Source organism: Salvia miltiorrhiza, chromosome 8, assembly GCF_028751815.1.
Source record: "Salvia miltiorrhiza cultivar Shanhuang (shh) chromosome 8, IMPLAD_Smil_shh, whole genome shotgun sequence".
Lineage (NCBI taxonomy): Eukaryota > Viridiplantae > Streptophyta > Magnoliopsida > Lamiales > Lamiaceae > Salvia > Salvia miltiorrhiza.
The window spans coordinates 12,269,153-12,296,117 of NC_080394.1; the positions used below are offsets into that span (position 1 = coordinate 12,269,153).

The window sequence follows — 26,965 nt, forward strand, 5'->3', positions numbered from 1 at the left end:
TGAATTCATACAAAACTCGCATGACTAACAAAATTCATACAAAATTCATTTTCTTCATTATGAGTTTATAGCCGCAGGCATTGTGGGCCGATATATATGACAAAATTGATTAGGTGGTGAAGCTTCCAAGTAGTTAAAGAAAAGATTTTGAGAAAGTTTGAAACGCGTTTTTTAAAGTTCTTCTTGATGATCATCGTGTCAATGTCGAATTTGATTTCATCATATTAATTCAATATGAAATTCTCGCACAATTCACGATCTAAATTTGATTTTTATCTCCTTGTGAAATTATATGAATGCTCCGAACATATCAATTCAATATTATGAAAAATGCTTGAAGATTGTATTTTCTAAATCATTAGATCTACGGTTCAAAATAGAGATAATACAATTCGCTCAAATATATAGTACTCCTTCCGTCAAACTTCAATAGGCTCACTTCTTTTGGGCACGGAATTTAAGAAAACTTGATTTTTAGTAGGAAAGTGACAGTAAAGTATAGGAATGGCAGTGGATCCTGGACCCGGTCCAGATCCATGGATCCAGAACGGATCTGGATCTCAATTTTTTGGATCCTCGGATCTGGATTCAGATCTGGATCTCATTTTCTAAAACGGATCTCGATCTGAATCTTGACATTTGAGATCCGGATCCGACCCAGATCCGATTTAATTTAAAATATATTATTTATTTTTTATATTTATTTTATTAATAATATTAGATACTCCATCCGTCCCTAAAATAACTTCCTCTTTTTCCATTTTGGGACGTCCCCCAAATAACTTCCTCTTTCTTTCTTTCCATTTTTGGAAACCTACCCCACCACTAATAATACTTTATTTATTCTTACTTTTCACTTTTCACCACTCTCAATACTAATATAACACTTTTCACAACTTCCAATAATAATTATATCACTTTTTCTCCACTATCAATACATTTTACAACTTTTTATTAAAACACGTGTCGTCCCCAAAGAGGAAGCCATTTCAGGGACGGAGGGAGTATATTAAAAATTAAAAATAAAAAAAAATAGAATAACTTTGAAAACCTAATTTCTAAGTCCTCTCTCCCCTCTCGGTTCTTCAGCTTCTCACTCCTGCCTCCTGCGCCGCCTGACCTCCATCGCTCACTCACTCTCATCTCCTTCTCGGCCTCAGTCACGCCGCCTCACCTCCATCGCCGGTCGCCTTCTCCACTTCGCTCGCTAGCCCGTCGCCGGAGAAATCGGGAACAGCAGCAGCAGTGCAGCACACTCCATTTCGTGCGACTCCAGCCGCTTCACTCCCATCGTCGGTCTCCTTCTCCAATTCGTCCGCCCACTGCCGGCGAAGGCAGGAACAGCAGCAGCACGCTCTAGTACGCTCCAGCAGCAGCACGCTCCAGTTCGGCCGCCTCTCTCCAGTTTGACTCGCCGCCAGACTCCACCGCCGCGGCACCGCCGTCGTTCAGCCATGAGCTTGTCTACCACAGGATGCTCTGAATCAAATGTTAGATTTTGATTTTGAGCATGTTTATGACTGAAATTTTGATTCTGATTTGAATTGATTTATATTCGAAATTTATGAATGTTTGTCTTAGGTTATTAGGTTCTGATTTGGATTGTGAATTTCTGAATTAGGTTCTGCATTTGTTATGAAGTTATGAAGTTAGATTTGTGATTGAATTAGGTTCTGCATTTGTTAGAATTGGAGCAGGAAATTAATCTTTTGAAGATGATGTTATGAAGTTAGATTATGAAGTTATTAGGTTCTGCATTTGTTAGATTATGAACTTATTAGGAAATGATGTTATATTTGTTTTGCATTTTGCTCTAAATATTTTTTTCTTCATTTTTTAGGATGTCAATGATGTTGAAAGTAGCTCTGCCATGGATGATGACTTTTATTCTTAGGAAATGTAATCTGGATTGGGGAAGACTTGTTCTCGTAGACTCGTGGATTGAGCTTTGTTTATTTTGATATTTTGATGACTTGATTTTCATGATGGATATTAAATGTTGTTGATTTTGTACAATATTTTTCATGATGGATATTAAATATTGTTGATTTTGTGAATTTATTTTTGAATTTAACTTGAAAACAGTAGATCCATGGATCTGGACCCGCGGATCCGCGGATCTGGATCCAAAATTTTCAGATCCGCGGATCTGGATCCGAATCTGGATATGGTATATGCAAACGGATCTGGATCTGGTATTGGCCAGACCAGGTCCAGATCCGGCCCGTTGCCATCCCTAGTAAAGTAGTGTAGTCCACACCAATTAAGTACTCCCTCCGTCCCACGAAGCATGACACAGTTTCATTTTTGGTCTGTCCCACGAAGCATGACACGTTTCTTAAAATGGCAAAAAATTTACTCTTTATTCACATTTTCACTTTTTCATCTACCACACTTAACACACAAAATACCAATTTCTTAATTCCCGTGCCGAAAAGAAGTGTGTCATGCTTCATGGGACGGAGGGAGTACAACTTTTTTACCCAAAAAGAAAAATCAGCCTATATATTGGAGTGGGACAGAGGGACTATAACATAAGTACTAACTAGTAAATTAAGTACCATTCTAAAAAATAAATTAAAGGAAACAATCAGTAAATTAAATATTGCTCAGTCTGTGTAATTGAGTCACTCCACGTCACAAATTAAATTATTTACTCGTGGTAATCAAGTAATCGTGGCCTTATCTACCGAATTTTACTAATTTGAAATTACACTAATTACTTGCCAGGATTAACGACAGTCTTGTTATTTTTCCTTCCCAATTAAAATGATGGATGCTGCCATATATCATACTGTTTCAATATTTCATAAATACTTATGTCTTTTATCAGTGGATGTGTATCTACAGTTAATGTAATTTCTTCAAGCGCGTACAGATTAAAAGGAAAAATCAGTGACCGCCTTTCACTATTAAATTGATGTATGTTACTTACAGTCATAAATCAGATTATAGTCATAATTAGTCCATACATGGGAAAGGGAATACATGAATATTTATCTACCTAATTTTTAATTTCCAAATAAATTTTTATTTCTTTCTGGAGATTAAGGATAATCTTCTTATTACGTAGTCAAGCTTGGTCTTGTCTGACTAACTTTCATTTTGCCAATATTAGTTAATTAGAGTAATGCTAAACGGATCATTTAATCAAGGATCAAAATCAAACAAAATCATCGGCTCATTATATTCCAACTTAAAAAGACTATTTCACCCTTCATTTTTTGCTATGAAATATTCATTCATCTTTCGCATCCAACTCTTAATTAATATAATACTCCATGTGTTTCATTTATATAGACTTATTTAAATTTACACAAGAATTAGAAAAAATAATTGAAAATGAAAATATACATATAAACTTCCTAATTATATGCTCGTATTTATTATTTGATGATAAATTAAAGTTGGAGTAAATTAAAGAACTAAATAGAAATATATTAATAAATAAGTAAAAAAAGTTACCTTTTATGAAAATAAGCCTATGTATTTGAGAAAAAAAAAACTTATATAAATAGGACGGAGGAAGTAAATACATTTGCATAGAGAACACCTACATTAACTTATCTTTTTTTAAAAAAAAAATTGTTACAACCAAAGAAAGGAAAAAACTCACTCATACTCTAGCTCCTAGCTAGGGTGACTCGAACCCCCGACCTATCTTTATATATTGAATAAAAAATAGTTATATTTTAATATTATTTTATTCCCTTTACTCTTTTGCTATGAAATATTCATTCATCTTTCAAATCCAACTTTTAATCTTAATATAATAAATACATTTGCATAGAGAATAAGAATGTGATAAACCTAAGATAAACAACTTATCTTTATATATAGAATAAAAAAATAATTATATTTTAAAATTATTTTATTCATTACATAAAAATATTTTTAATCTCGACTTGTTGGGTGATAAAATCAAATACTATAAGTTAGTTGCTTATTGTATACTAATGCTGCTTTCGAGCGATGTATATGAGTATCATCTATGTCAATAAATTCAAAGTAAAATCTTCAAAATGATAACTTGAGATCATAGTATTTGTTTGTTTTACATGGGTACAGAGCGTGGTAGCATTGTTAATCGGTTAGTTTGTGAGGTCCAAATTTTTAATACCACAATATAGAGTTTTTAGCCTCAACTTAAAACTCATTCTTTTATATATCAAAAATAATTAAAAGACTAAAACACCCCTAATTTATATCATTGAAAAATTTATATCACTGAAAAAATAAAAAAATAAATGCAAACTCAAGAATCAGACACAAACACAAAAATTGGGTTCCCACTCTCCACCCCAAATCAAATTCTCACTCTAAAAATCGAATTGGATCGCCACATCATTTCTCCTCACGACACCACCATTGTTCACGATCGAAAGGCTCGTCGTATTTGGAAAACACGGGCGACGGGGACAGGAAGAGACGGCGTCGGTGACGAGCTTCGACGAGGATAATTTCGCACATTCAATCCCGCCAATGAGCCCTAATTTTCACGCCGTTCTTTTTTTTTTCCTTTTTAAAATTCATGATTAATTTCTTAGTTAAATGCATGTTTGTGTGTTATAATATCTTCAATGATTATGTTTAGCTGATATATAGCTTGGGTTTGTTGTTATCTATTAATTTTTTTTTTTTTTTAGAAATTTGAAAATTTTAGTTGGAAATTGTTTGTTGGTTAAGTGTGTATTTGAGAATTGTTAGTTGGGTAAATTAGTGTAGTTCTTAAGGGCTCGATGGAGGTGAGGAAGACGACTCCATCAAGCACACGATAGAGCATTCGGGCGTGGGCACCGCCGACAAAGGCTACGATGGGTGGCACGGTTGTGTGTTGCGGTCGTGCCCACGATGGCTGTCATCGTGCTCACGATGGGAGCTTTCCATCGTGAAATTTTGTTCAAAACACTTAAATTTGGCAGTAATTTAGTGAAACTATGTTGAGGGGAATTGATTTGTACTATCTGTATTGGCTACACAAATCGCCTCATTCTTTTTTAAGTGAAAAGAGAGCTAATTAGAGGTAATTATGTGTGCACCACAATGAATTATGTGAGATTTTTCTATGCAGTGATTTTTTTAGTTTAGGAAGTCGCCTATTAAATGAGACTCCAAATAAGAAAATATGGCCAATCGAATTGAGACGGGTTGAGTAGTATAATATTTATTGATAGACAATATTAATTCCCAAAATTAATTTTCTATTGGTATTGATGTGGATGATATCGTGGTTTCCTCTTTATGGATGAGTCCATGATGAAACACTAAACCCTATAGAACCGCACCATATAATAATAATAATAATAATAATAATAATAATAATAATAATAATAATAATAATAATAATAATAATAATAATAATAATAATAATAATAATAATAATAATAATAATAATAATAATGTTTATATATGGATTAAACATACATATTTGTATTACATAATCCATGTCCCACAAAATATATGTGCAGTTTGTCATTTTGGTACATTCCACAAAAATATTCATTTTCAGTTTTGGATATTACCCAGTATAAATCCTTTATTTTTTTATCCATACTTTCTCAACTTATTTGCAAAAGCCTACTAATGGCCCATCATTCCATTCACAGTAAAGTAGTGGCACTTCTCTACTTACATACTCCATCCGTCTCACAAAAACATGAACATTTGCAAAAGCCTACTAATGGCCCCCATTCCATTCACAGTAAAGTAGTGGCACTTCTCTACTTACATACTCCATCTGTCTCACAAAAACATGAACATTTATAAGTGGCATGGGTTTTAAGAAATATTAGATAAAAGTGTATTGTGAGTGGAAAAATGGTCCCATTGTATGAAAAGTAGAGATGAAAAGTAAATGGTTTGTGATGGGGAAGTGTATCAAAATAGAAATGTTCATGTTTTTATGAGACACCCCAAAATAACAAAATATTTATGTTTTTGTGAGACGGAGGGAGTAACATTTATTAAAATATATACCACTAAAAGTGTCACATATTTTTGTGGGATGAAGGGAGTATATTATATACTCAAACTTCAGATGATTATAATTTGATAATCTTAATTTCATATATTTGACATATTATATATGAAGTTAAATTTATTGATATGATCTTTATTTTAAGATGTATATTATATAATTTTTAATAAATAAAATTATACATTTTAAGGAGATATTCAAGCGATGAGAACTTTTGTCCGTGAATAGAATTTCACTATTTTCCCTCCTTCAAGTTAAAGAAAAAAAAATGAAATCACATAATTTTCAGAAAGGGTAAAATGGGAAAAAAGAGAAAGAAAAAAAAATGATGACTGATGAGGAGATAAGGGAGAAAATGTAAAATGGGCATCTTTTTTGGCACTTAATTGTACTTATATATATAGATAAGTGACAAAAATGCGACCAATATAAAATCTTATCGATATTTGTTATAGTACTATTAGTTAATCATAACCTCTATCACAGAATAAAAAATAAATAAATAATATTCCATTGATTAACATTGTTAATGCCGGAAATTGAGATGTCAGTGTTACCTTCTAGAGGGTGTGAACGAAATAAATTGACACAACACGAAAATCGCATTTCAAGAAGCAATTAAAGTTTGTGGAAAAAATCAAATATGGGATGAAGTTATTGTAAGAAAAGTTGAGCATTACGAGAGTTGTTGGAATCCTATTCTTCAGCCTTTACAAATCACCCAAAAACTGACAATCCTTCATTTCCCTTTGTTTCTTCCTTCCCCACAATATTAATACGCAACAAACTTATCACACACACTTTTCCTATTTGACTAATTTATAAAATGCTATTACCAATATTAATAGTATTTCTTTTACCACTCTTATAGAAATGGATATGTGTTCTGTTTTAAAATTGAGTTAATTGTAAATATTTTCCGAAAAATCAAGTTTATTATCTAAAAAGAATGATAATACCCATATATTGAGGTCCCCCTTCCTCCATGGTCTCATATTTGGGAGTTCTGACTTTTTTATGTGTATATATAGAGAGAGGGGGGGAAATGTCAAGAAAAAAAGAATAAAGATAATAATAATAAAAAAAAAAGTGAAATTAACAAGTGTTTGGCCGTTTAATAAGTAGCAAGAAGTAATTTTTAAAGAGTAGCCGGAGTAATAATTAATTTTGTTATTTTTGTAAGTGGTGAAAAACAATGATGAATGTAAATAAATATGAGTTGTGACATATCTCGTGTGGGCTGACCCTCAAATCTAGAAAAACTTGAATTGAATAACTCCTCATTCAACAACGCTCCGCTCTGAAACCTCTGATCCGATAGTTTAGTCACAAAAATTGCATGTGTACGCCCTTTTGCTTAGCCATCCTTCTTTAATGCATCACAAGAGAAGAGAGAGAGAGAGAGGGAGGGCCCCCACCAATTCCTTTGTTTTTCTTTTCCTTTTTAAGTTTTTTTCAGTTACCTTTATTTATTTTGATTGTTTTTAGAAGATTTTCAGTTACTTTATTTAAACGGGAATAGAGTAAAAACATTTGATGTGAACCTCATCCTCCCAATATAAATACAGCCCCACTCCCACCCGTCTTGCTCTTTTATAATCTGAGACGTTTTTCCCATCATAGCTCTTGCCTTTCTCCCTCAATTCACCAGACTTGGATTCGATACAAATCATATTCATGGCCATTCAAGCACACTTGTTTTCGGAGAATCTAGGTTTTCCGCTCGGAAATTCTCAGGATAATTTGTTGGTGGAAAATGGTTGTGGATTCGATAATCTGTGTTTCGCCCCCCAACAATTCATTCAGTTGGATCAGTTTCAGAATTCGTTAGTTGATAACAACGCTCAATTTCATCAACACCAATTTATGACCTTTTCGCAGAGCGTTTCGTCGCATATCGAGAGGCAGAGGTTCGAATTCGACAACTTCGTTAATTTACAGGTAACGGATTTTTGTTAATTTATAAATTAATTAGGACGGTGATTAATAGATGGTAAATGATACTCGTATTTGAATAGAATGAGAGATTGAGAATGGCAATGCAAGAACAGAGGAAGCAGCAGATAGCGGTTTTGATGAAGAAATACGAATGGAAGACTGAATTGTTGCTGAAACAGAAAGATGAAGAAATCGCGAAAGCGGCGAATCGGACAACGGAGCTGCACAACTTCATGAAGAGGATGGAGATGGAGAATCAGACGTGGCAGAGAGCGGCCAAGGAGAACGAGGCCATGATCGCGTCGCTCAACAGCTCCATCCAACGCCTCAGAGAATCCGCCTATTTGTCGGAAAATGCAGCTGAAGATGCTGAGTCTTGCTGCCAGAATATGGAACGAATCCAACAAAATACTGAAATAAACAAGAAAATGGTGTGCAGATGCTGCAATTCACGGAATTCGTGCGTCGTCATGCTGCCCTGCCGACACCTCTGTTCCTGCAAAGATTGTGAGGTTTTTCTTGATTCATGCCCTGTTTGTAGTATGGCAAAGAAAGCAGCCATAGAGGCACTCATTTGATTCTTTTCTTTTTTATTCAAAGACCAAACGTCTTTTTTTTTTTTTAATAGTTGAGACTTTGTTCGTTTTTCCCTGATAGCAAATTTATTTCTGGGATTTCTTGACTGTGAAATACACATTTTTTAAATTATTTTGGTTTCCTACCAATTTATTTTTGGATTTGAATTGCCAAAAGAAAAGAGAAATGATACATCAATTTTAAAGAAGTGAACACTTAGGGATAGGATAGAGCACCGTCGAATTCTCTGTTTTTTGTCATCTTATATGATGGAAGACTCGAACCCACGACCTCAAGTTTTAGACATTAACCTCTTATCACTAGATCAACACACACATGATATGACTTATGAGGCACATATAGCTTTCCCAGGTATTTTAGTTAAATTTCCTAAAAAAAAAGTATTTTAGTTAAATTTATGTTTGATTTTGATAACATGCATCATGTGTACAAATGCTCTCTCCATCTTCTAATTTCATGCTCATTTGAGAACAACACAAATTTTACTAAAATAATTAAGTGTGATGTGATTGAAATAAGAATTCCACTTATATAATAGTGTTAAAGTGATTAAAGTTAATTAATGATTACTACCTTTTATGGGGTTGTGTAAAGCTATTTTACTAAAATAGAAAAATGTATGAAATTGAGGGACGAACTAAAATAACAAAAAAGGTATAAAATTGATGACGGATAAGTATAATTATTTTTTGGATTATTTGTCGAAATCTTCATTTCAATATATAATTAAAGACATAATTTTTAAAATATTACAATTAAATCAAAAGCTTTTAATTTTTCTATCACTGTAGCACTACCTTTTTTAAGAAAAATTAGTATGTGTCCAATCGTGCGATGCACGACCATCGAAATTAAATAATAATTTAAATAAATAGATATAAATATATATATTAAACATAATTTATATATAAGTAAATACAAACATGAACAAATATAAATTTCATCTTTTTAGTTGCATTAACCTGTTATAGTAAAAAAATATAAATAGTACTAATTTATAAAAAAAATATAAATAGTAAAATATAAAAATAATACTCCCTCCGTCCTACTCCAATAGGCTCACTTCTTTTGGGCACGAAGATTAAGATAACTTACTTTTTAGTAGGAAAGTGGTAGTAAAGTAGTGTGGTTCACACCAATTAAGTACAACTTTTTTACCCAAAAGAGAAAATGAGCCTATTGGAGTGGGACGGAGGGAGTATATAGTAAAAATATAAAAAGTAAAATAGAATAAATATGAAAAAATGAATAAAAGAGAAAGAAAGAAATTAAGAAAGGTGACTTAAAAAAAGAGAAATGAGAGATAGAGGAGATAAGAGAGAGGAGAGAGAAAAAAATTGACTTTATACTATAATAATTTATTGGTTTTAAATTTATTTTTTTATAGTTTTTATATCAAATTAAAGATATTGTCATTATCATTAATTTAACATCCATATTGAATACTTATTTATAAATTAAAGTTGATAATTTTTTAAAAGAATTAAAACTAAAACATATCATAAAATAGTAGTAATATTATGTGAAGATAATTAGAAAATAGGATATATGAAAAATCGTGGCCTAATGGGATCGAATGGCAGTTAGTGTATGTTTCAAATATTGTTGACACTTTTAAAAAATACTTAATTTCACCCTCTTTAATTGAATTTATTTACAAAATTGTCATCCAAATCAATTTGAAATTGGAAACCCCCTTTTTAATATAATACTAGCATTTGCACTCGTGCAATGCATGAAAAATATTTTTATATTTTATTATATATAAATTGATTATCATTTGATTATTATATAAAAATTATAAATATAATTAAAAATACTATAATTTAAGATAAATATAGTTTAGTTTAATATAAAAATAATAAAGAATAATTCATATTAATAAAAAATGATATTGTGAAAAAAGAAAATAATATAAGTTAAAAAACAATTGAAAAAAATAGATTTATTCAAAAAAAAGAGGAGAGAGGAGAGAGAATTTTCTGAAGTTTTAATATTTAAATAAATATACTTTTTATATTTTAAATCCAATATTTACATAACATATATCAAATTAAAGCTCTTGTCATGATCTTTAATATGATATTCATATCAAATATTTTATAATTAATCGAGTTTCACAATTTTTAAAAAGAAATAAAATAGAAAAATAAGAAGTTAAAGAAAAAGATGTACTGCATATAAATAAACCTTCAATTTTATTCTAACTAAAAAATTACCACTCAATTTTAAAATTGATTTGAAATCAATTTGAAATTGAAAACTTCCTTTTTAATATAGTATAGATAGATTAAACAAATATTTTAAAATTCCATGTGATTGTAAATTTGAACTTGAGGCTAAAGACATTAATTTTTTTAATGATGTAGTAACTTTTAAAGATTGTATCGTAATTGGTTGGTCTTAAACAATCAATGTCTTAATTACAAATTGTGTTATTTATGATAAATTACTATTTCTATAAAAATAAATATAAATGCTATGAAACTCAAATCGCATGTATTCAATATTGAATGCCCAACGTAGTAAAGAGCACGAGTGAGTTAAGTCTAATTAGTCTTGAGATAATATCATATATTCATATAGAATTAATTAATCTTCACATTCATATACGAATCATATATATACGAATCGTGTCCTTTTCAAAATGATAAAATTAATTCGAACAATTACGAGATTATTTAATTTGGGACAGTCTCAAACTATTTTAATATTGAGTAATTAAACAGATGAAAATTTCATTTCTATTTTTTTATATAAATTAGTATTAAATAAAAAAAATTAAAGGTCGCGTCACATGAAACTCGAACCCAAAGACTTGTGTCTCATTAATCCCTTATCGATTGGCCAACACATGCACACTACTTTATTTTGAACTAGTGAAGTGTTGTGCATCGATCTTTTAGTTCTGTTTAACAATTTGTTGTATGTACTACTTATTTATTATTTTGATACTTATTAAATAATGTCAGAATGACTTCCTACGAAATTGATTGGAATAATTTCATTTAATTTAAGTTAAATTATCATACTATATCTTTTTTTTTTTTGCATGCTTATAACATATTAGTAGGAAATTGTCACTCCACATTGTCGGCACAAAGAACTACGCCAAATGGTGAGCAACAAAAGTAGTCGAAAGAAAAGCATGAAACACTATAAGCAAATACTACTTTCTTGCTGTCTGTATCACATCTCTGAATTTATTAGGTAAGAGCTCGCCATATTCCTCAGGGTTAGCCAATAATCTTACCGCAGGAATCGAATCAGTGTAAATTTCAATAGGATATAGCAAATTACTTGAGTATTCTTTGTATACTTTTGTTATATTAGTATTTTAAATATTATTGATTTAATATTCACTCGACCAATGTGTCGATGTGCACTGCAAATATATACCCCCATGTCATTATGGGGTTATAGCCGGAACATGCACGGGTTGTTTTCATTTTCTGATTTATATTATTACTTTCAAATTTGACCTATCAAATACATTAATTTTTAATTGGGTTAAGTACCAGATTCCCCCTATCGATGGCGTCCCTATCGCGTTTAGCCCCCTATCGTCAGGGGGGAGAGTTGTCCACTACCTCAACATGGCTTTATCGCACCAATTTTCCCCCGCCTTTTAACGGACGTTAACACCGTTAGAAAAAATATTTTTATGATCCGTCTTTCCCTCTCTCAAGCTCTGCCGCCGCGGCTCCTCCTCCGACGAAGGGCCGTTGGCCAGCCTCCATCTCAGTCGCCTCTTCCACTACCATCGTCACCACCACCACCACGTCTTCCTCCGTCTCCACAAGTTCAGGAACCAAAAGTTCAACACCCAACAGTTTCCACCACCATCTATCTATCCCCCGCTTTTGCCCCAAATTCCGGCGGCAGGAGCTTCGCCGATAAAGACGGCAGAATTACAGAAACCTAGATCTACAAAGAGAGAGCCCATTCCGTATCTTGGCAGCCCATTTCCCCCACTTACGACTGGTGCCTCTGAGGGGTAGGTCGAATCCGACGAGAATGGAGAGGTGGTGGACATCATCGTGAGCGCTGAGAATGCTGAGATTGGCATCGGAGCCGGCGAATTTATAATTCACTTTGATAACACCAATGGTGCCGCCGCCGCTTCTGCAGACTGAATTTATAGAGAGAAAATTGAGGAGCGGCGGGAGAAAGAGGAGCAGTAGAGAGCGGAAGTGCGGCTCCATTTTCTGTTTCTCACCTTCTCCGACGGGCAGCAGATGCCGATTGGCTTCGCCGGAGGGAGCAGCAGCGGCGGATTCTGCCGATTAGCTTCGCCGGAGGTGTCGATGGGTGTGAGGAGGTGAGGTGCTAGATCTGAAGATCAAGGAGAGAGAGAAAGATGAGTGGGGCCCACCTGAACTTTTTTTTTTTAAAAAAAGATTTTTTTCTAACGGTGTTAGTGTCCGTTAAGTGAGGGGGGGAATTTGGTGCGATTTTGCCACGTTGAGGTAGTGGGCAGCTCTCTCCCCTAACGGTAGGGGGCTAAACGCGATAGGGACGCCATCGATAGGGGTGAATCTGATACTTAACCCTTTTTAATTTTTTCGCAATTTTTTTCAAGACGAGAGCCTCACGCGAAATTAAAGCTGATGTGTCACTTACTTGACAAAATCGAAACTGATGTGATATTATATTAATACTCCCTCCGTCCACTAATTCAAGGCGCCTACTTTCCTTTTTGGTCCGTCCACCAACTCAAGGCCTATCTATTTTTAGTAAGTTTTTATTCATATTTTTATTGGTGGGTCCCAATAATCAATACAATTTTTCTCCACTCAACTAATAAATAATACACTTTGTGGGTCCTTTTCTCCACTCAATCAATAAACAATACATTTTGTGGATCATTTTCTCCACTCAACTAATAAAAATACATTTTTTCTTAAAACTCGAGTTTTTTCATGTAGGCCTTGAATTAGTGGACGAATGGAGTAAGTTTTTTTTTTTTCGGTTTTATTTGGCGAAACGGCGCCGTTTCTTTCCAATCTTCTTTTGCCGGCTACTGCAGAACCTCTCCATCTTCTCGGCGGCCACCGCAGACACTCCCCATCTTCTCGGCAGCCACCAATCCTCCCCATCTTCCCAGCGGCCACCACAAACACATCTTTGAAAATCCCTGCAAATAACCATTTTATTCGGTTCTCTTCCCGGCACCACCGCCAATCCCCCCAATCCTCAACCATCCTAGCCTTCCAATCCTCAATCATCCACAATCGCCTTGCCAATTTTTTTTTAAAAAAAAGAGAAGAAGTTAAGAATCGAAGAAGAAATTCAGAGCGAGGTTGAGACGAGACCGATAAGCTAAAATCCTAGATCACCAATTTCCCACCTCCTCCTTTCTCGATTTCCGACGACCCCTCTGCCATCTATTTCGACGAAGGAGTGAAGAAAGTTGATGATGTAAATTGACGAAGGAGTGAATGAGGAGCGAAGGATGAATTTTTGCAACACCCTCATCCGCCTTATTCATCCGCTGTAGAATGAATTTTTGCAGTAAAAAGACAAAGAAGAAGGAGTGAGTGAATGGCCGGAGAAAAAGGCGGCGGTGGTTGTTGTTTGAAGCACGACCAGAAAAGAAAGTGGCGCCGCTGAGGCAGTGGCTATTGTTTGTTGAAGTAGGGGAGGGTCTGCGGAGGTGGGGGGAGGGTTGAGACCAAGTATATGAAAAATTAGTAAAATTTTCACTTCCTTTAGGATTCGAACCTTGTTAAAATTCCCCCCCCCCCTCCAGGTGTAAATATCAGCTATAAGGTTGGGTTTCAGTAAGAACTATAACTTTTCGTGAGAATTGAGAATCACGCACAAGCACATAGAATACATGAACATGAGATGGCTGGATCGCGAACAATAAAACGTAACACATATAATATGATTGAAAATTAACTAATGTGATTGTTCACATATTACAATTTTATTCACGATCTGGTCATTTATTGTTCATGCATTACGTGTTTGTGCATGATTCTCAAATATTACAAAAAAATATGATTCTCACCTGACCTTTACCTATATATATATATATAGGTCTAATTTCTGTGATTAATTCAGGATGTAATAATAAAATAATGCTAATAGACAAGCACCCAATTATACCTAATCATGAAGTTTATTTATATAAAACGCGCGGCGTAATATAGCCAAGATATTAATCATCATCTCTAACAATGTCAATGAAAAGGATATGAAGTATTAGCAGCGACAACAAAAAAGAAAATAAAAAATTGAACTATGGGGATTTGTTTAATTGCCCCATAAGATCCTCTTTGTTTGCAATCCTATTTTAATCTCGTACTCTAACAGAAACGTTGTTTGGATTGTCTATTAATGGTACATTTTCATCAAATATAATAAAGTAAAATAAATAAATAAAACCACTATCGTGAGTTGCTGTAAATAAATAAATTAATTTATGATAAGTTGAAGGAAGAAAGAATCAGAAAAAGTAGGCGCATTTGTGGTGCTTAATAAACCTAGGTCTAGTCTAGAGAAGTGGCCAATTTTGGAACAACATAGTATTTGGATTAGAGGCCTGTTTGGCAGGCTCAACGAAAAGGCCATAATTTGATATTGATTTAGGGTTTGGAAAAAAATGGATATTTGGGGTGTCGGTACTCCTATTTCAACACATCATCATATATAAATCAAATTTATTACCGTCCAGCATCGGACATGTTGATTGTGGCCTACAAGAAGCTGCTGCGTTGTTTCTGATGTACTCCAAAAATCATTTATGTTTACATCAACACAATATTTCGATTTTTTTTAACCATCCAAATGCTACAAACCGGCCTCTCATACGTTTTTCACATACAATTTAGGTATTGCAACGAATAAGCGAATCTGTAAATGCATGGGTGGCTCTAGATGCCACTATGTATATAACTAAGATTTTGCTCTTCTTGTTTGCTAGACTTACGGTTGGTTTTAGCAAATATTGAATGCGATAGTCATAATAGTATTTAGTTATCAACCAGGGAATTGAAACTCAAGATTTGGTCCTTCGTCTTAAAAACATAAATTTTAGTCATTTTTTGCAATTTCAAACTATATTTTCCTTAGCAAATATTGAATGCGATAGTGATAATAGTATTTAATTATCAACCAGGGAATTGAAACTCAGGATTTGGTCCTTCGTCTTAAAAACATAAATTTTAGTCATTTTTTGCAATTTCAAACTATATTACCCTTAATTTGAGCGGACCGGATCGAATTGGGGGCACAGATCCGGGCGATACTTTTGCCACTAATATTATAATTTGTGCAAAAAGTATCAAATTATTTAAATAAAAAAATACCATATAATTTGGTACTTTTGGCACTAATATTGTCATTTGTGTCAAATGTACCAAATTACTTGGGTTTTTTTTTTTTTTGGTATTTTTGGCACCAATATTCTCATTTGTTTAAAGTAATTTGATACTTTTGACACTAACATTAGTGTCAAAAGTACCAAATTACTTACTCCCTTCGTCCTGCCTATTTTGAGACTTTTTTATTTTGGCACGTGAATTAAGAATAGTGTTTTGTGTGTATGTAAAAAAAAGTGAACATGTGAATAAAGGGTAAATTTTTTGCCAAATAAGGAGATATCTCAAGATAGATGAAATGCCCAAAAAGAAAAATGTCTCAAGATAGGTGGGACGGAGAGAATAATATATATTTTTTTACTTTGTTTTCTGTTGGTACTTTTGGCACAAATTATAACATTACTGTCACAAGTACCGCTCGAACTGCGCACCCAACGCGATCCGGTCCCTCCAAATTAAGGGCAATACAGTCCAAAATTATAAAAATTATCAAAACTTATGTTTTTAATACAGAGAGTTTATCTTCAAGCTAAATTTTTATTCGTCCAAAGTAATAATAAATAATCTCTTTTTTTTTCTTAGTTTTAGTACAATAATAAATATCTCTTCCTTTTTGTATTTCTTATTTTTGGTACTTGAATAATGTGGATTCAACAATTAATCAAGAGTTGGTGTCCTGTGAGATCAAGTGTATGAAAAAAACGGGGATCGTGGATTGTTTTTATGGGCGGGTCACAAAAATAATATTGTTATATATAAGAATAATAATTATTGATATAAAGAAAGACAATGTTTCAAAAAAATTATTTGTTTCATGTCGATTATTACTTTTCATCACAATAGTAATTACTTTGAATATTTTATATTTTTCAACCAGTCTTGATTGGCATAGCAGCGAAGGGTGTGGGTGTGGAGCGAAGGGCGCGGGAACAGTGTACTTATTTTGGTCAAGTAATTATTATTGCAACAAAAAGTAATTATTGATCTAAAAAAGTGTTAATAGGGGAATCTACCCACTTCAATAATATGTCTTGCAAAACTACCCACTTTCAAAGTCAAAGACCGAAAAGCAAGTTTGATGGTGATGGGTTGCTTGGTTTTTTGTGTAAAAGTTGATGATGATGGAAATTGTGTAAGAGTTGTGTAAGAAAACAGTTAAAATTGGTACAAAATGTGAGAAAACGTCACTTTCATGCATTATAAGATTAAATAGATTTGCAAATTTTGAATAAATTAGGGGACGTTTGTGTGTTACAAACATTAATACGAAGGCCAAAAAAATCACGAACATGTCAATTCTTAAGATTTTTTTTTTTTGAAACCATTAAACTATGTATCCGCCAGTAATTCGTAGCCGGCCGAAGTAGCCGCTGAAGTTTGTGACCGGCGGCTACTATTCAACGGCTACTAATTACTGGCGGATACTTGTGTTATTCGCTTCAAAAAAAATACTTTGTTCATAATTAGCATGATTGTGAATTTTTATCCTTCGTGATTTTTTATTGTTACATATGCACCGTTATTTTTAGATTTTTATTTAATTTTACAAGGGGAAATATGAGAGATAGTGAAATATGTACAGTACAAGAAGTACACATGGATGGGAAATATGAGAGATAGTGAATCTGCCAAAATTTGGATTATAGTGGGGGTAATAACACTCACTTTATGCATGATTTGACTACACAAAAAATAATAGACTTGCACATAAAATAATAAGAAATTATATACCAATTATTTGGAAATTCATATATTCGGTAATGAAATAATATTATATAGCCAAAAAGTAAAGTATCCGCCATTAAATTATTTGATTTATCAGTAGCCGCTAACAAAAAATATATGGCGGCTACTGAACTTTTTGTACGATTTTCTGGCGGATACTTGGTCTGTTAGGCAGAAAATAATATTTTATGTCAAATTATGTATAATTTTTAATTTTTCAGCTTGTTATGAATGTTTAAATATAACATACGCATTCCCCTTTTGTATTTGTTGCGATTTTTTACTTTTAATTTTTTAGTAAAAAATTAAAAGTACATACTGAGAAGGTGACTCTGCAAAAAATTTGATTGTAGTGGGGCATTAATGCTAATTTTATGCATGCGTGAGGTGACATGCAATAATAGATTGAAGCCGTATTGAATGAACACTGCACTTCACGTGAACTTTTTGTAAGGAATCAAGTTTAGTCCTTATAAGGCTGCATTTGTGAATGACCAAAACACAAATTGAAATACTCACCTTGAATTTCATAAATTCAGGCATACCCTAAAGATTTGAGTGGTTTTGTGCGAGAGGAGGCAATTTGTGTTGAATTTCAGCCCGAAAAGGTGATTCTCCTGTATTGTTTGTATAAATTATAGTTTGCATGTTTAATCGTACGTTGTTTTTAACGTTGAGAGCATGTTTTACGTTATTTTAATGAATTTCTTTATTATCTGAAATTTAAAAGCATGTTAGGGAAATATTAAACTTTTTTCTAATATAATTGAATGTTTTGAACCCAAAAAATAAAGTATCCGCCAGAATATCATTAGAAAACGATAATAGCCGCCGACCCTACAAGGTCAGCGGCTACTGGTGTCGGATAATGATTTACTGGCGGATACTTCATTTTTCGAGCTTATTGTGATGTTTTGAACTTTTTAAACATATTTTAATACTGTATTTTATGTGGTTTTATAGATGGAATTCGTGAGATACATATATGTGAGATACAACGGAGTCGTCGATGGTATACACTATGTTGGCGGGGCTACGGAGGTCCTTCCCCTCTTAAATGAAACAGTTGCGAGCCTGATATACAGCATCAACAATGTGCTGACAATGCATTCGTTGAGCCCGAACTATCAATTGTATTATTTGGCGACCAATCGATTTGGAAGGGAGACGAAATGCGTAATAAGTGACGACGATGATGTGCAAGGCTTGTTGGAAACTGCCGAATATCCCATGGTGTACGTTGAGCACAACAACGACCCGGTCGAAGAAGCGTACATCCCTACTTTTGATTTTGGCCAGGCTTCGGGATACGGAGATGATGAAGCACAATCTAGTCAGTATGAGACGTCGTATCATGCTCGCGAGAGCGCGCCTCCAACACAGTACTTTTCATGGGATGGGCAACCGTTGGACGAATCCGCATGGAATCTGAATGAAATGTGCGGGAGATTCAACCAGGTGCGGACGGATGACGATTCTGATGAAGAAGCCGTACAACCTGAAGACGAAGCCGAAGAACCTGATGACGATTCTGATGAAGAAGACGAAGAATACGATCCAACGAACGAGTCGGGCACAGATTCTGCCGCCTCTGAGGATTTATTAGACGATGATCTGATAGAGTTCACGGCGACCGAGCGAGCAGGTTGGATCCGACAAAGTAGAACCCGTCACGGAAATCCGACGGACTCGACCGGTGATCTATCTAATTGGATAGTTCCGTTGATTCCAGTTGACGCCACGACTTCGCTCGTTGCTCGCGAGAGTGAGCTGTCCAGAGTTGCTGATTTGGGGAAGAACTCTTTTTACAACAGTAAAGAAGAATTGGTCCTTGCTGTTGGCTTCTGGAATATGAAGCAAGGGGCTGAGGCAAAAGTTGTACGCTCAGATCAGGGACGCCTCTATTACAAGTGCAAGCACTCTGATAAGTGCAAGTTCGATGTGCGTGCATCTTGTCACGGCGGAGGGATGTGGGGAGTGCATAAGTTTAAAGAGCACTCTTGCGAAGGGGAGTTGGGCATTTTGAAACGAATAAAGGCACATTCGAATGTGGTTGCAGCTTATGTGGAAAAAAGAATACGCGATGACGGAGAGGTCATTAAGCCGAAATCTATTATGTCGGAGTTGTTACGTGAATTTGGCGTCAGAATCAAATATGATGTCGCGCTGCGTGCAAGAAATCTCAGCTTAGAGAAGATATACGGTCGAATTGATGATTCGTTCCTTCTTCTGCCCAAATATTTGTATGCCCTAACTCAAGCGAATCCAGGCACCGTGATGGATTTCGAAGTAGACGAAAACAACCGGTTCAAACATTTGTTTCTTGCTCTTGCGGCTTCCATCACACCTTTCTTCTTTTCGCTTCGGCCAGTGATTGTGTTCGACGGCACACACTTGAAGGGGAAGAACAATGGCATTTTGTTCGTCGCCGTGACAAAAGACGCAAACGAGCAAGTTTTTCCGTTGGCATTTGGTGTCGGGCCGATCGAGAATGATGAGTCATGGAAGTGGTTCCTCTCAAATGTGAGACAAACTTTTGGTCAGCCCGACAACTTACTAGTTGTCTCTGATGCGCATGTCTCCATTGCTAATGCTGTGAAGAGCGAGTTACCAAATGCTACTCACGGTCTTTGCTACTACCACTTGCAGAACAAAATTAAGGGCTACGGGCAAGCTGTTGTTGAGCTTTTCCGCCAGGCTGCATACGCCTACACGGACTCAGAATTTTCACGTGCAATGTCGGCTATGGCTCAATTGAAGCCGGCGGCGTACGGGAAGTTGATGCGCGTAGGCCCTGAGAAGTGGGCACGATCACAAAGTCCGGTGACCCGTTATAGTTTTCTTACATCTAATGCTGCCGAGGCTTTGAATGCCCGTTTGTTGTGGGCCAGACGCCTTCCTATATGCTCCATGCTGGAGGCAATCAGGATGGTTCTGGAGCAGTGGTTCAATGACAGACTTGCGTCTGCGGAAGAGAGCGATGACCTTCTTACTCCAGAGGCAAAACAGAAGATAAGTGCGGAGATCTCAAAGAGTCGTCGCTACACTGCGAAGAGGACCTCCGAGAGAAAATACAGGGTTCGTGCTGGTGATCGTCGCTTCATGGTTGACCTTCAAGCGAAGAGCTGTGAATGCAATGAATTCGACCTGGACGGCATGCCGTGTTCTCATGCGATCGCAGCCATTACGTATGCTAAATCTATTTTATTATAAAATTACAGTTATTAGATGCCTACTAAATATTAGCTTTCTTTTCGCAGTGAGGCGAAAGAGCCAGTGGAAGATTACGTGGAAGCTTACTACTTGCGGAGTTCACTGGTTCAAACATACTCCGGAGCAGTAAATCACTTGCCTCCCTTAGAGCACTGGGAAATTCCGTTTGAAGTTGCATCTGATATTGTTTTGCCAAACCTTTCTCGGCGACAAGCTGGTCGACCAAGAGAATCTAGAATTCCTTCAGCTGGTGAGAGGCCGACTCAAAGGACCACAACAGCGGATGCATCAAGTAGTCTGGGAAAACGAGCACCCAAAACCTGTGGTCTATGTGGCTCGCCTGGCCACACACGTAGAGCATGCAAGGGTACGGGCTGGGAGCAGTAGCTTAATTACCTTTTATATTAAATTTTGATGGATATTGTTGTTGGGAGTATTGGATACTGATTGAATATTCAGTAGAGCTAGTTCATTCCAGTAAGTGATGTTCTGAAGTTGGGAGTATTGGATACTGATTGAATAAATTTCGAAGCGGTTTCATTTGCATAATATCGATGAACTAGCAAACACCATGGAATGCTCACTATCCGCCAGTAATTAATGGTTTATCACTAGTAGCCGCCCAACAATAAACATCAGCGGCTACTGGCCGCGGATATGTATTTACTGGCGGATAGAATGATAATTAGCGGTTTTTTGATGTTTTAGAAGCTATTGTGTTGCCTGATTTGAAATATTTGAAGCAGAAAACACACGCCTTTAGTAATGACCAACATGGACATGTCTTAACAATTACGAGTTGAAATTATGAATGAGACTTTGGAGAAGTGAACAATGTTTTATATAAAAGTTTAGTTAATAGCATAAAACACCCAAAGTATGCTTTTTTATGCATTAAACTATCAAATAAGACGTTTAGCCCAAGTAGCCGCCAGAAATTAATTACCCGCCGTGATTAGCCGCTGAAATGTTTTCAAGCGGCTACTGCTTGCGGATAATTATTTACTGGCGGCTAGTTTCATTAATCATCTTATTTCATAATTTTATCTAGGATGCAAGTGGAAAATCATAGAAAAATACTCAAAAAGATACTGGAACCTCTAATCAAAACGTCATTTGCATAATTATCATTTAAATGTACAAATACATAAGCTATTTCGGTGCGGGGATGCAAAACTCGTAGATGCTACTGCCTATCTTGCGCCTATAGTCGGCGGCGTGCCCATTGCCCCACGCAAGGCTCGGCGAGCCTGATATCAGACGCTCCACATACATGCACGCAAAAACACCGGAGCTGCATTGATCTGGCTGCTGAAACTGCTCATTCTCGTCGGCATATTGGATTTTCAACCTTCGCCATTGGAGGTTTTCCAACGGGTTGTCGACAATCGTGGTCCTTGCGAACCACTGGGACACTTCAAGCATCTTACCCAACAGGCACTGCAGCGGATATAGGGCGGCGATCACATCGAAGCGCGGCTGCGGCATGGTCTTGAACAACTGCGAATCGAAGATGTCGCAAACTCCACTCAGCAAATCCACTCGGCATGTAATGTAACGTCCACACACATGTATAGGCAAAATGAGCTGCACGCGCAAATGCAATTGGTGAAGAGGAAATAAAAAATGAACTACTCCAACATATTGATACTGTAGATATATATGTGTACCGTTGTGGCATTCATCCAATCGCCATGAGTCAAAGATACCCCCTGCCCATGCACCATATACATCTTCTTGGCATGCGGTTGCCACGTAGCAAAAACTCCGTCGGAATATATAAACCGCCCTTCTGCCTTCGCGGGAAACATTTCCCGCCACGCTGACTTCAACTGCGTGAATTCATCATCGAAATATTTCTGCAGCAATTAAACATTATATTAAAAGCATATTTGATTATAATTCTGTATCCAATAATAATATTTAATTAAATGCTTACGAATAACTCTGTATCCAATACGATGGTAGTCCTCGCATCAACACCGTCTATCAAGTCATCACCCCTCATCAACCTCGATCTCATCGTCATCATGTAGCAATCAACAGCCTGCACGTACTTAAATGTTAGTAACAAGTGACCAGACTTTCATGATAACAACTGATTCATAAATTAACCAACATTGGACGAGAGGTCCCTCCTCGTGTTTTGCATAGTGGTCCAAAAGCTCCACGGGAGAGGGTGTTCGCTCTCTGCCACCGACATCGTCCGGTAGTTGCCACGGTTGCCAGCTTTCATCATACGGTCAAACCCGTCAACATACTGTGAGTCGACGGGTCTCGGCACGGCGCTGTGCACGTATGGTGATCGAAGTGCAGCCGACGGGTTCCGTTCTCGGCGACTTCTGCGTGGAGCCTCCGGTGCACAAATACTGAGGGGAATAGCAGCTACTGCCTCAGAAACTGCCTCAGAAACTCCCTATAATTCACATAAAACAACGCAAGTTAAACAATGTTGACATAATTTAAATTAAATGACTTGTAAATTTAATGCAACGACAACATACCCCTCTAAACTGCTTCCAATACTCGTGCATCTCATCTTGAGTCAGGATCGGAGCCGAAGAACGGGCCGGCTCAAAAGGGTATGCTGAACTCGTGCCCGGCTCAGCCCACGAGTAGCGTGGCCCGCCATAAGAACTGGACGCCTCGAATGTGGGCATGTGGTGGACACCCATGTGCGGAGTCTGCACATGCCCAAAACTAGTTGGGCCACCAAACGGATCATGCTGCCACTGCGGGGTGTGCATGGCATCACCAGTAGTCTGTCCCACCTCTCGTGCAGGAGACTCATGTGCAGGGGATTGGTGATGCGATGGGGCCTCTGAGGATGTAGGCTGCGCCGGATCGGAGTCGGGCTCGGGCTGGGGCTCGCGTCTCCTGTCAGAGTGAGATCGTGGAGCAGGTCTGGGCACGTGAACATCAGTGCTATGCGAGCATCGGCAACGCATAGCATCGAACTTGTCCTCGAAATATCTCTTAATCCTCCTGAACAGGCTGTCCTCCACGGTCCTCGCTACCCGTTCCTCACTCTCGCGCATCATGTGCTGCATGCGCTGCCAATCCTCCTCGCTCCACTGTGAAGGTGCAGGAGCATCCTCGTGCCTAGGCCTCGGGGCTCTGTGACTGTGAGACCTTCGACCAGAATCAACGGGGTGATCGCCCCCAATGCTCTGATCGTGATGGCTGCTGCTCGATGAGGTGTCCACTATTTGTCCCCTCGGGCGCTTGCCAGTATCCTGTCTCATACTGCGACGCCGAGGTTGATGCTCAGGAGCATCCTCGTTGTGGTCCCCACCAGTGTAGCGCTGCCGAGGCTGCCTATGACCAAAGACTGCCGGCTCTGGTACTCGAACCCCTATCCCGGCATTGACGCCTGCCACCGATAGCCAGTAAGATGTCTTGGCCTCGTACTCATCGGGGACCATCTCCCATATCCCGTTCTCCTAGAAACAAAAAAAATGTAGTCAAACATTAATATTCATAAACTAAAATAATATTAACAAATAAACAACTAAATTATTACCGGAGACTCAAAATAACTCTGTAACCCATCCAACTTGGTCTTCACGAACGTCCACCTCCGAAATCTAGGGTAAACCCCCGCATTGCATATGGCTATGGCTGGGCCCAAATAGGGAATTTTCTCAAGACCCCAAATGAATAGGGCCCAAGAAGGACCGTAGAAGTGATACTTTTTACAATCCTTTTTTATTGTGCTGTGCTTCAACCTGTAGTTCAAGCTTCTATACGCGCACGATCCCCAAGGAAATCTGGAAAAGGTCGGCAAATCATCCACCAGCTTCCAAGTCCAGGACTGCACGGGTCGGCGCACGTCCACTCCTAATACAAATGCGTGTAGCACCAACAAGTGGGCCACACGGAGGTACAACCCGCCGTCGGTGTCAACCACTGGATTGACGGTGTCGAAATATATATCCGCCAGCTCCCGCACTGACACCGGTTGAGAGCGGCAAAATTGTCTAAATGTATGAGCCCGACTCAGATCGTGCTCAGCCTCGGGGTCAAAAGGATCATCCCCAAAGGACAATCCTGTCACGAGAGCGAAATCTCTCGGAGTAAACTCAACGTTCCTCCCGTTGATGTAGAAGCAGATCTCACCATCCTCATCGTCTCTCGTGATCTTAAGATGACGAGAGACAATATGGTGCAATGCAGCATTGCACTTCTGGCCCGGCTGCCAATCCAACATCATCCCAAAGCACCCATGCCTGAACGTATTCTCCAGTGCAAAACCGCCAATTTCGTTTAGTCTCGAGACTACTGTCGATAGGTAACTAATATTGTTGTACGTACTGATCTCAACTGCCACACGATTGATTTGCTCGCGCCTCGAATAAGGGACCTATTCAATACAAAAAATAACTCAATTTACAAAGCATAATGAATTAACAAACATCAACTAATAATAATGCATAATTAACTATTAAATTACTAGAAACATAAATAAAAAAATATAGAACCACAATAAACAAGTATCCGCCAGTAATTAATTTTTTTAAGAAGTAGCCGCCTGGTGTTTTCAAACCCGGCGGCTACTTCTTAAAAAGATTAATTACTGGCGGATATTAGGTAATTATGGTTCTATATGTTTTTATTAGTATGTTATAAATTTTTAAATTCTGAATAACCAAAAAAACGTTATTATTTTATGCGTAATACAGTAAAATTAACCTAATGATCTAAATAGACGATTAAATATATCTAAATATGCTTCAACTAAATAAAAATTCTAACAACACTGAAACTATACTCAAACTTGTAACAGCACTCAACTACACTATATCTAACATATACGAAACATATAAATAAATCTAACAAATACTATATCTAAATCAAAATTCAATACTATACAAAACATATGAAAATTCGAAACATATAAATTGTAACATACAAACATATAAATTCTAACATAATGATTCTAACATAAAAATTCACCCATATACAAAACATATAAAAATTCGAAACATACAAAACATATACTTACTTAAAAATATACAAAATTCGAAACATATACAAAACATATAGATTCTTAACATATAAATATATCTAACATATACAAAACAAATAACAAGTATACTTACTTGGTTTGAAGAAGAAGCCATGGCGTGAATTGTGTAAAATATTGTGTAAATGGGCTGATTTTTTCCTTCTCTCAAGTGGAGTGCGGCTGATTTGAAGAAGAGGAACCAAAACAATGGATTTTTTCCTCCAGCGGCTGATTTTTTCCTTCTCTCAAGTGCGCGGCTGCTTCTCTACTTCTTAACCCTAATTTAACATAAAATATTGTGTAAATGGGCCCTACCCAATTTATCTCTCTTATCAAAGCTTCAATTTTTTCAAACAAATCCCACAAAAGCCGTGCCCGCTCAATTCTAGCCGCCCGTGACTTAATTTGCTGCAAAGCCTATAGATTCCCACCCTATAAAGCTTCACCCTTGCCGGTTGAATTGTCCAATCACAATTAAATTAGCTTTAGCTCTTCAAAATTGAAAAAAATACAACAACCATTAATTGGAACGATAATAAATAAAATTTATATATATTGTGATATAAAAAGCAGTAATAAATGACATGGTACTATTATCCGCCAGTAAAAAGTATCCGCTAGAAGTAGCCGCTTAGGGTTTCTTTCACGCGGCTAATTCTAGAGGATACGAATTACTGGCGGATAATTATATGGTAGGCTCTCTAGTATTTTACTGTTTCATAATATATGATTATATATTATTTTTATCCAACATTTTCTATTATTTTATGCGTTAGGCTATATTAATTCCTGTTAAATAAAATAAAATAAAAAATTCGAGACTTATTACACCACTATAATCCAAATTTGTCTAAATAGAAGCCTATTATGTATTTCTACTTCATAGAATATATTTTAAAAAAAGAAATACAAAATTAAGGAAAACCCGGCGGCTAATGCTAGCGGCTATGTTTTACTGGCGGATAATGTATACATTAGGTTCATAATTTTTTTTTGTTTCCAAATATACTTAAAGTACAATTTTTGTCATCCTCGTATTACTGTTTTATTATACACAAACTTACCTTCATTATTTTCAAACTTAGGGCATTATACGTCAATCATCTTACAATAATTGCACATTTATCTGGTTTTGTGCATTTTTAACTACCTATCTTACACATTTTCTTACACAATTGT

The 26,965-nt window shown here is 36.3% G+C and overlaps 4 protein-coding genes across 4 annotated transcripts; 2 read left to right on the plus strand and 2 right to left on the minus strand.

Annotated features, from left to right (window-relative positions):
* Window positions 1-7,203: 7,203 nt before the first annotated feature.
* On the plus strand, window positions 7,204-8,623 carry LOC131001058 (probable BOI-related E3 ubiquitin-protein ligase 2). The gene is made up of 2 exons (XM_057927236.1): window positions 7,204-7,918; window positions 7,996-8,623. Exons 1-2 carry the CDS (start codon window positions 7,655-7,657, stop codon window positions 8,491-8,493), a joined length of 762 nt encoding a protein of 253 aa, XP_057783219.1. The 5' UTR covers window positions 7,204-7,654; the 3' UTR covers window positions 8,494-8,623.
* Window positions 8,624-19,842: 11,219 nt separating this feature from the next.
* On the plus strand, window positions 19,843-21,336 carry LOC130998085 (uncharacterized). The gene is made up of 2 exons (XM_057923518.1): window positions 19,843-20,753; window positions 20,826-21,336. Exons 1-2 carry the CDS (start codon window positions 19,843-19,845, stop codon window positions 21,163-21,165), a joined length of 1,251 nt encoding a protein of 416 aa, XP_057779501.1. The 3' UTR covers window positions 21,166-21,336.
* A 565-nt stretch (window positions 21,337-21,901) lies between these two features.
* LOC131001059 (uncharacterized) lies at window positions 21,902-22,471 on the minus strand. Its single transcript, XM_057927237.1, has 2 exons — window positions 22,449-22,471; window positions 21,902-22,365 (listed from the first exon to the last, which is right to left on the minus strand). The coding sequence occupies exons 1-2, from the start codon at window positions 22,461-22,463 to the stop codon at window positions 21,931-21,933; spliced, it is 450 nt and encodes a 149-aa protein (XP_057783220.1). The 5' UTR covers window positions 22,464-22,471; the 3' UTR covers window positions 21,902-21,930.
* Window positions 22,472-22,705: 234 nt separating this feature from the next.
* On the minus strand, window positions 22,706-26,656 carry LOC130998086 (uncharacterized). The gene is made up of 5 exons (XM_057923519.1): window positions 25,881-26,656; window positions 24,302-25,141; window positions 23,283-24,221; window positions 22,898-23,194; window positions 22,706-22,825 (listed from the first exon to the last, which is right to left on the minus strand). Exons 1-5 carry the CDS (start codon window positions 25,899-25,901, stop codon window positions 22,706-22,708), a joined length of 2,217 nt encoding a protein of 738 aa, XP_057779502.1. The 5' UTR covers window positions 25,902-26,656.
* Window positions 26,657-26,965: the final 309 nt, after the last annotated feature.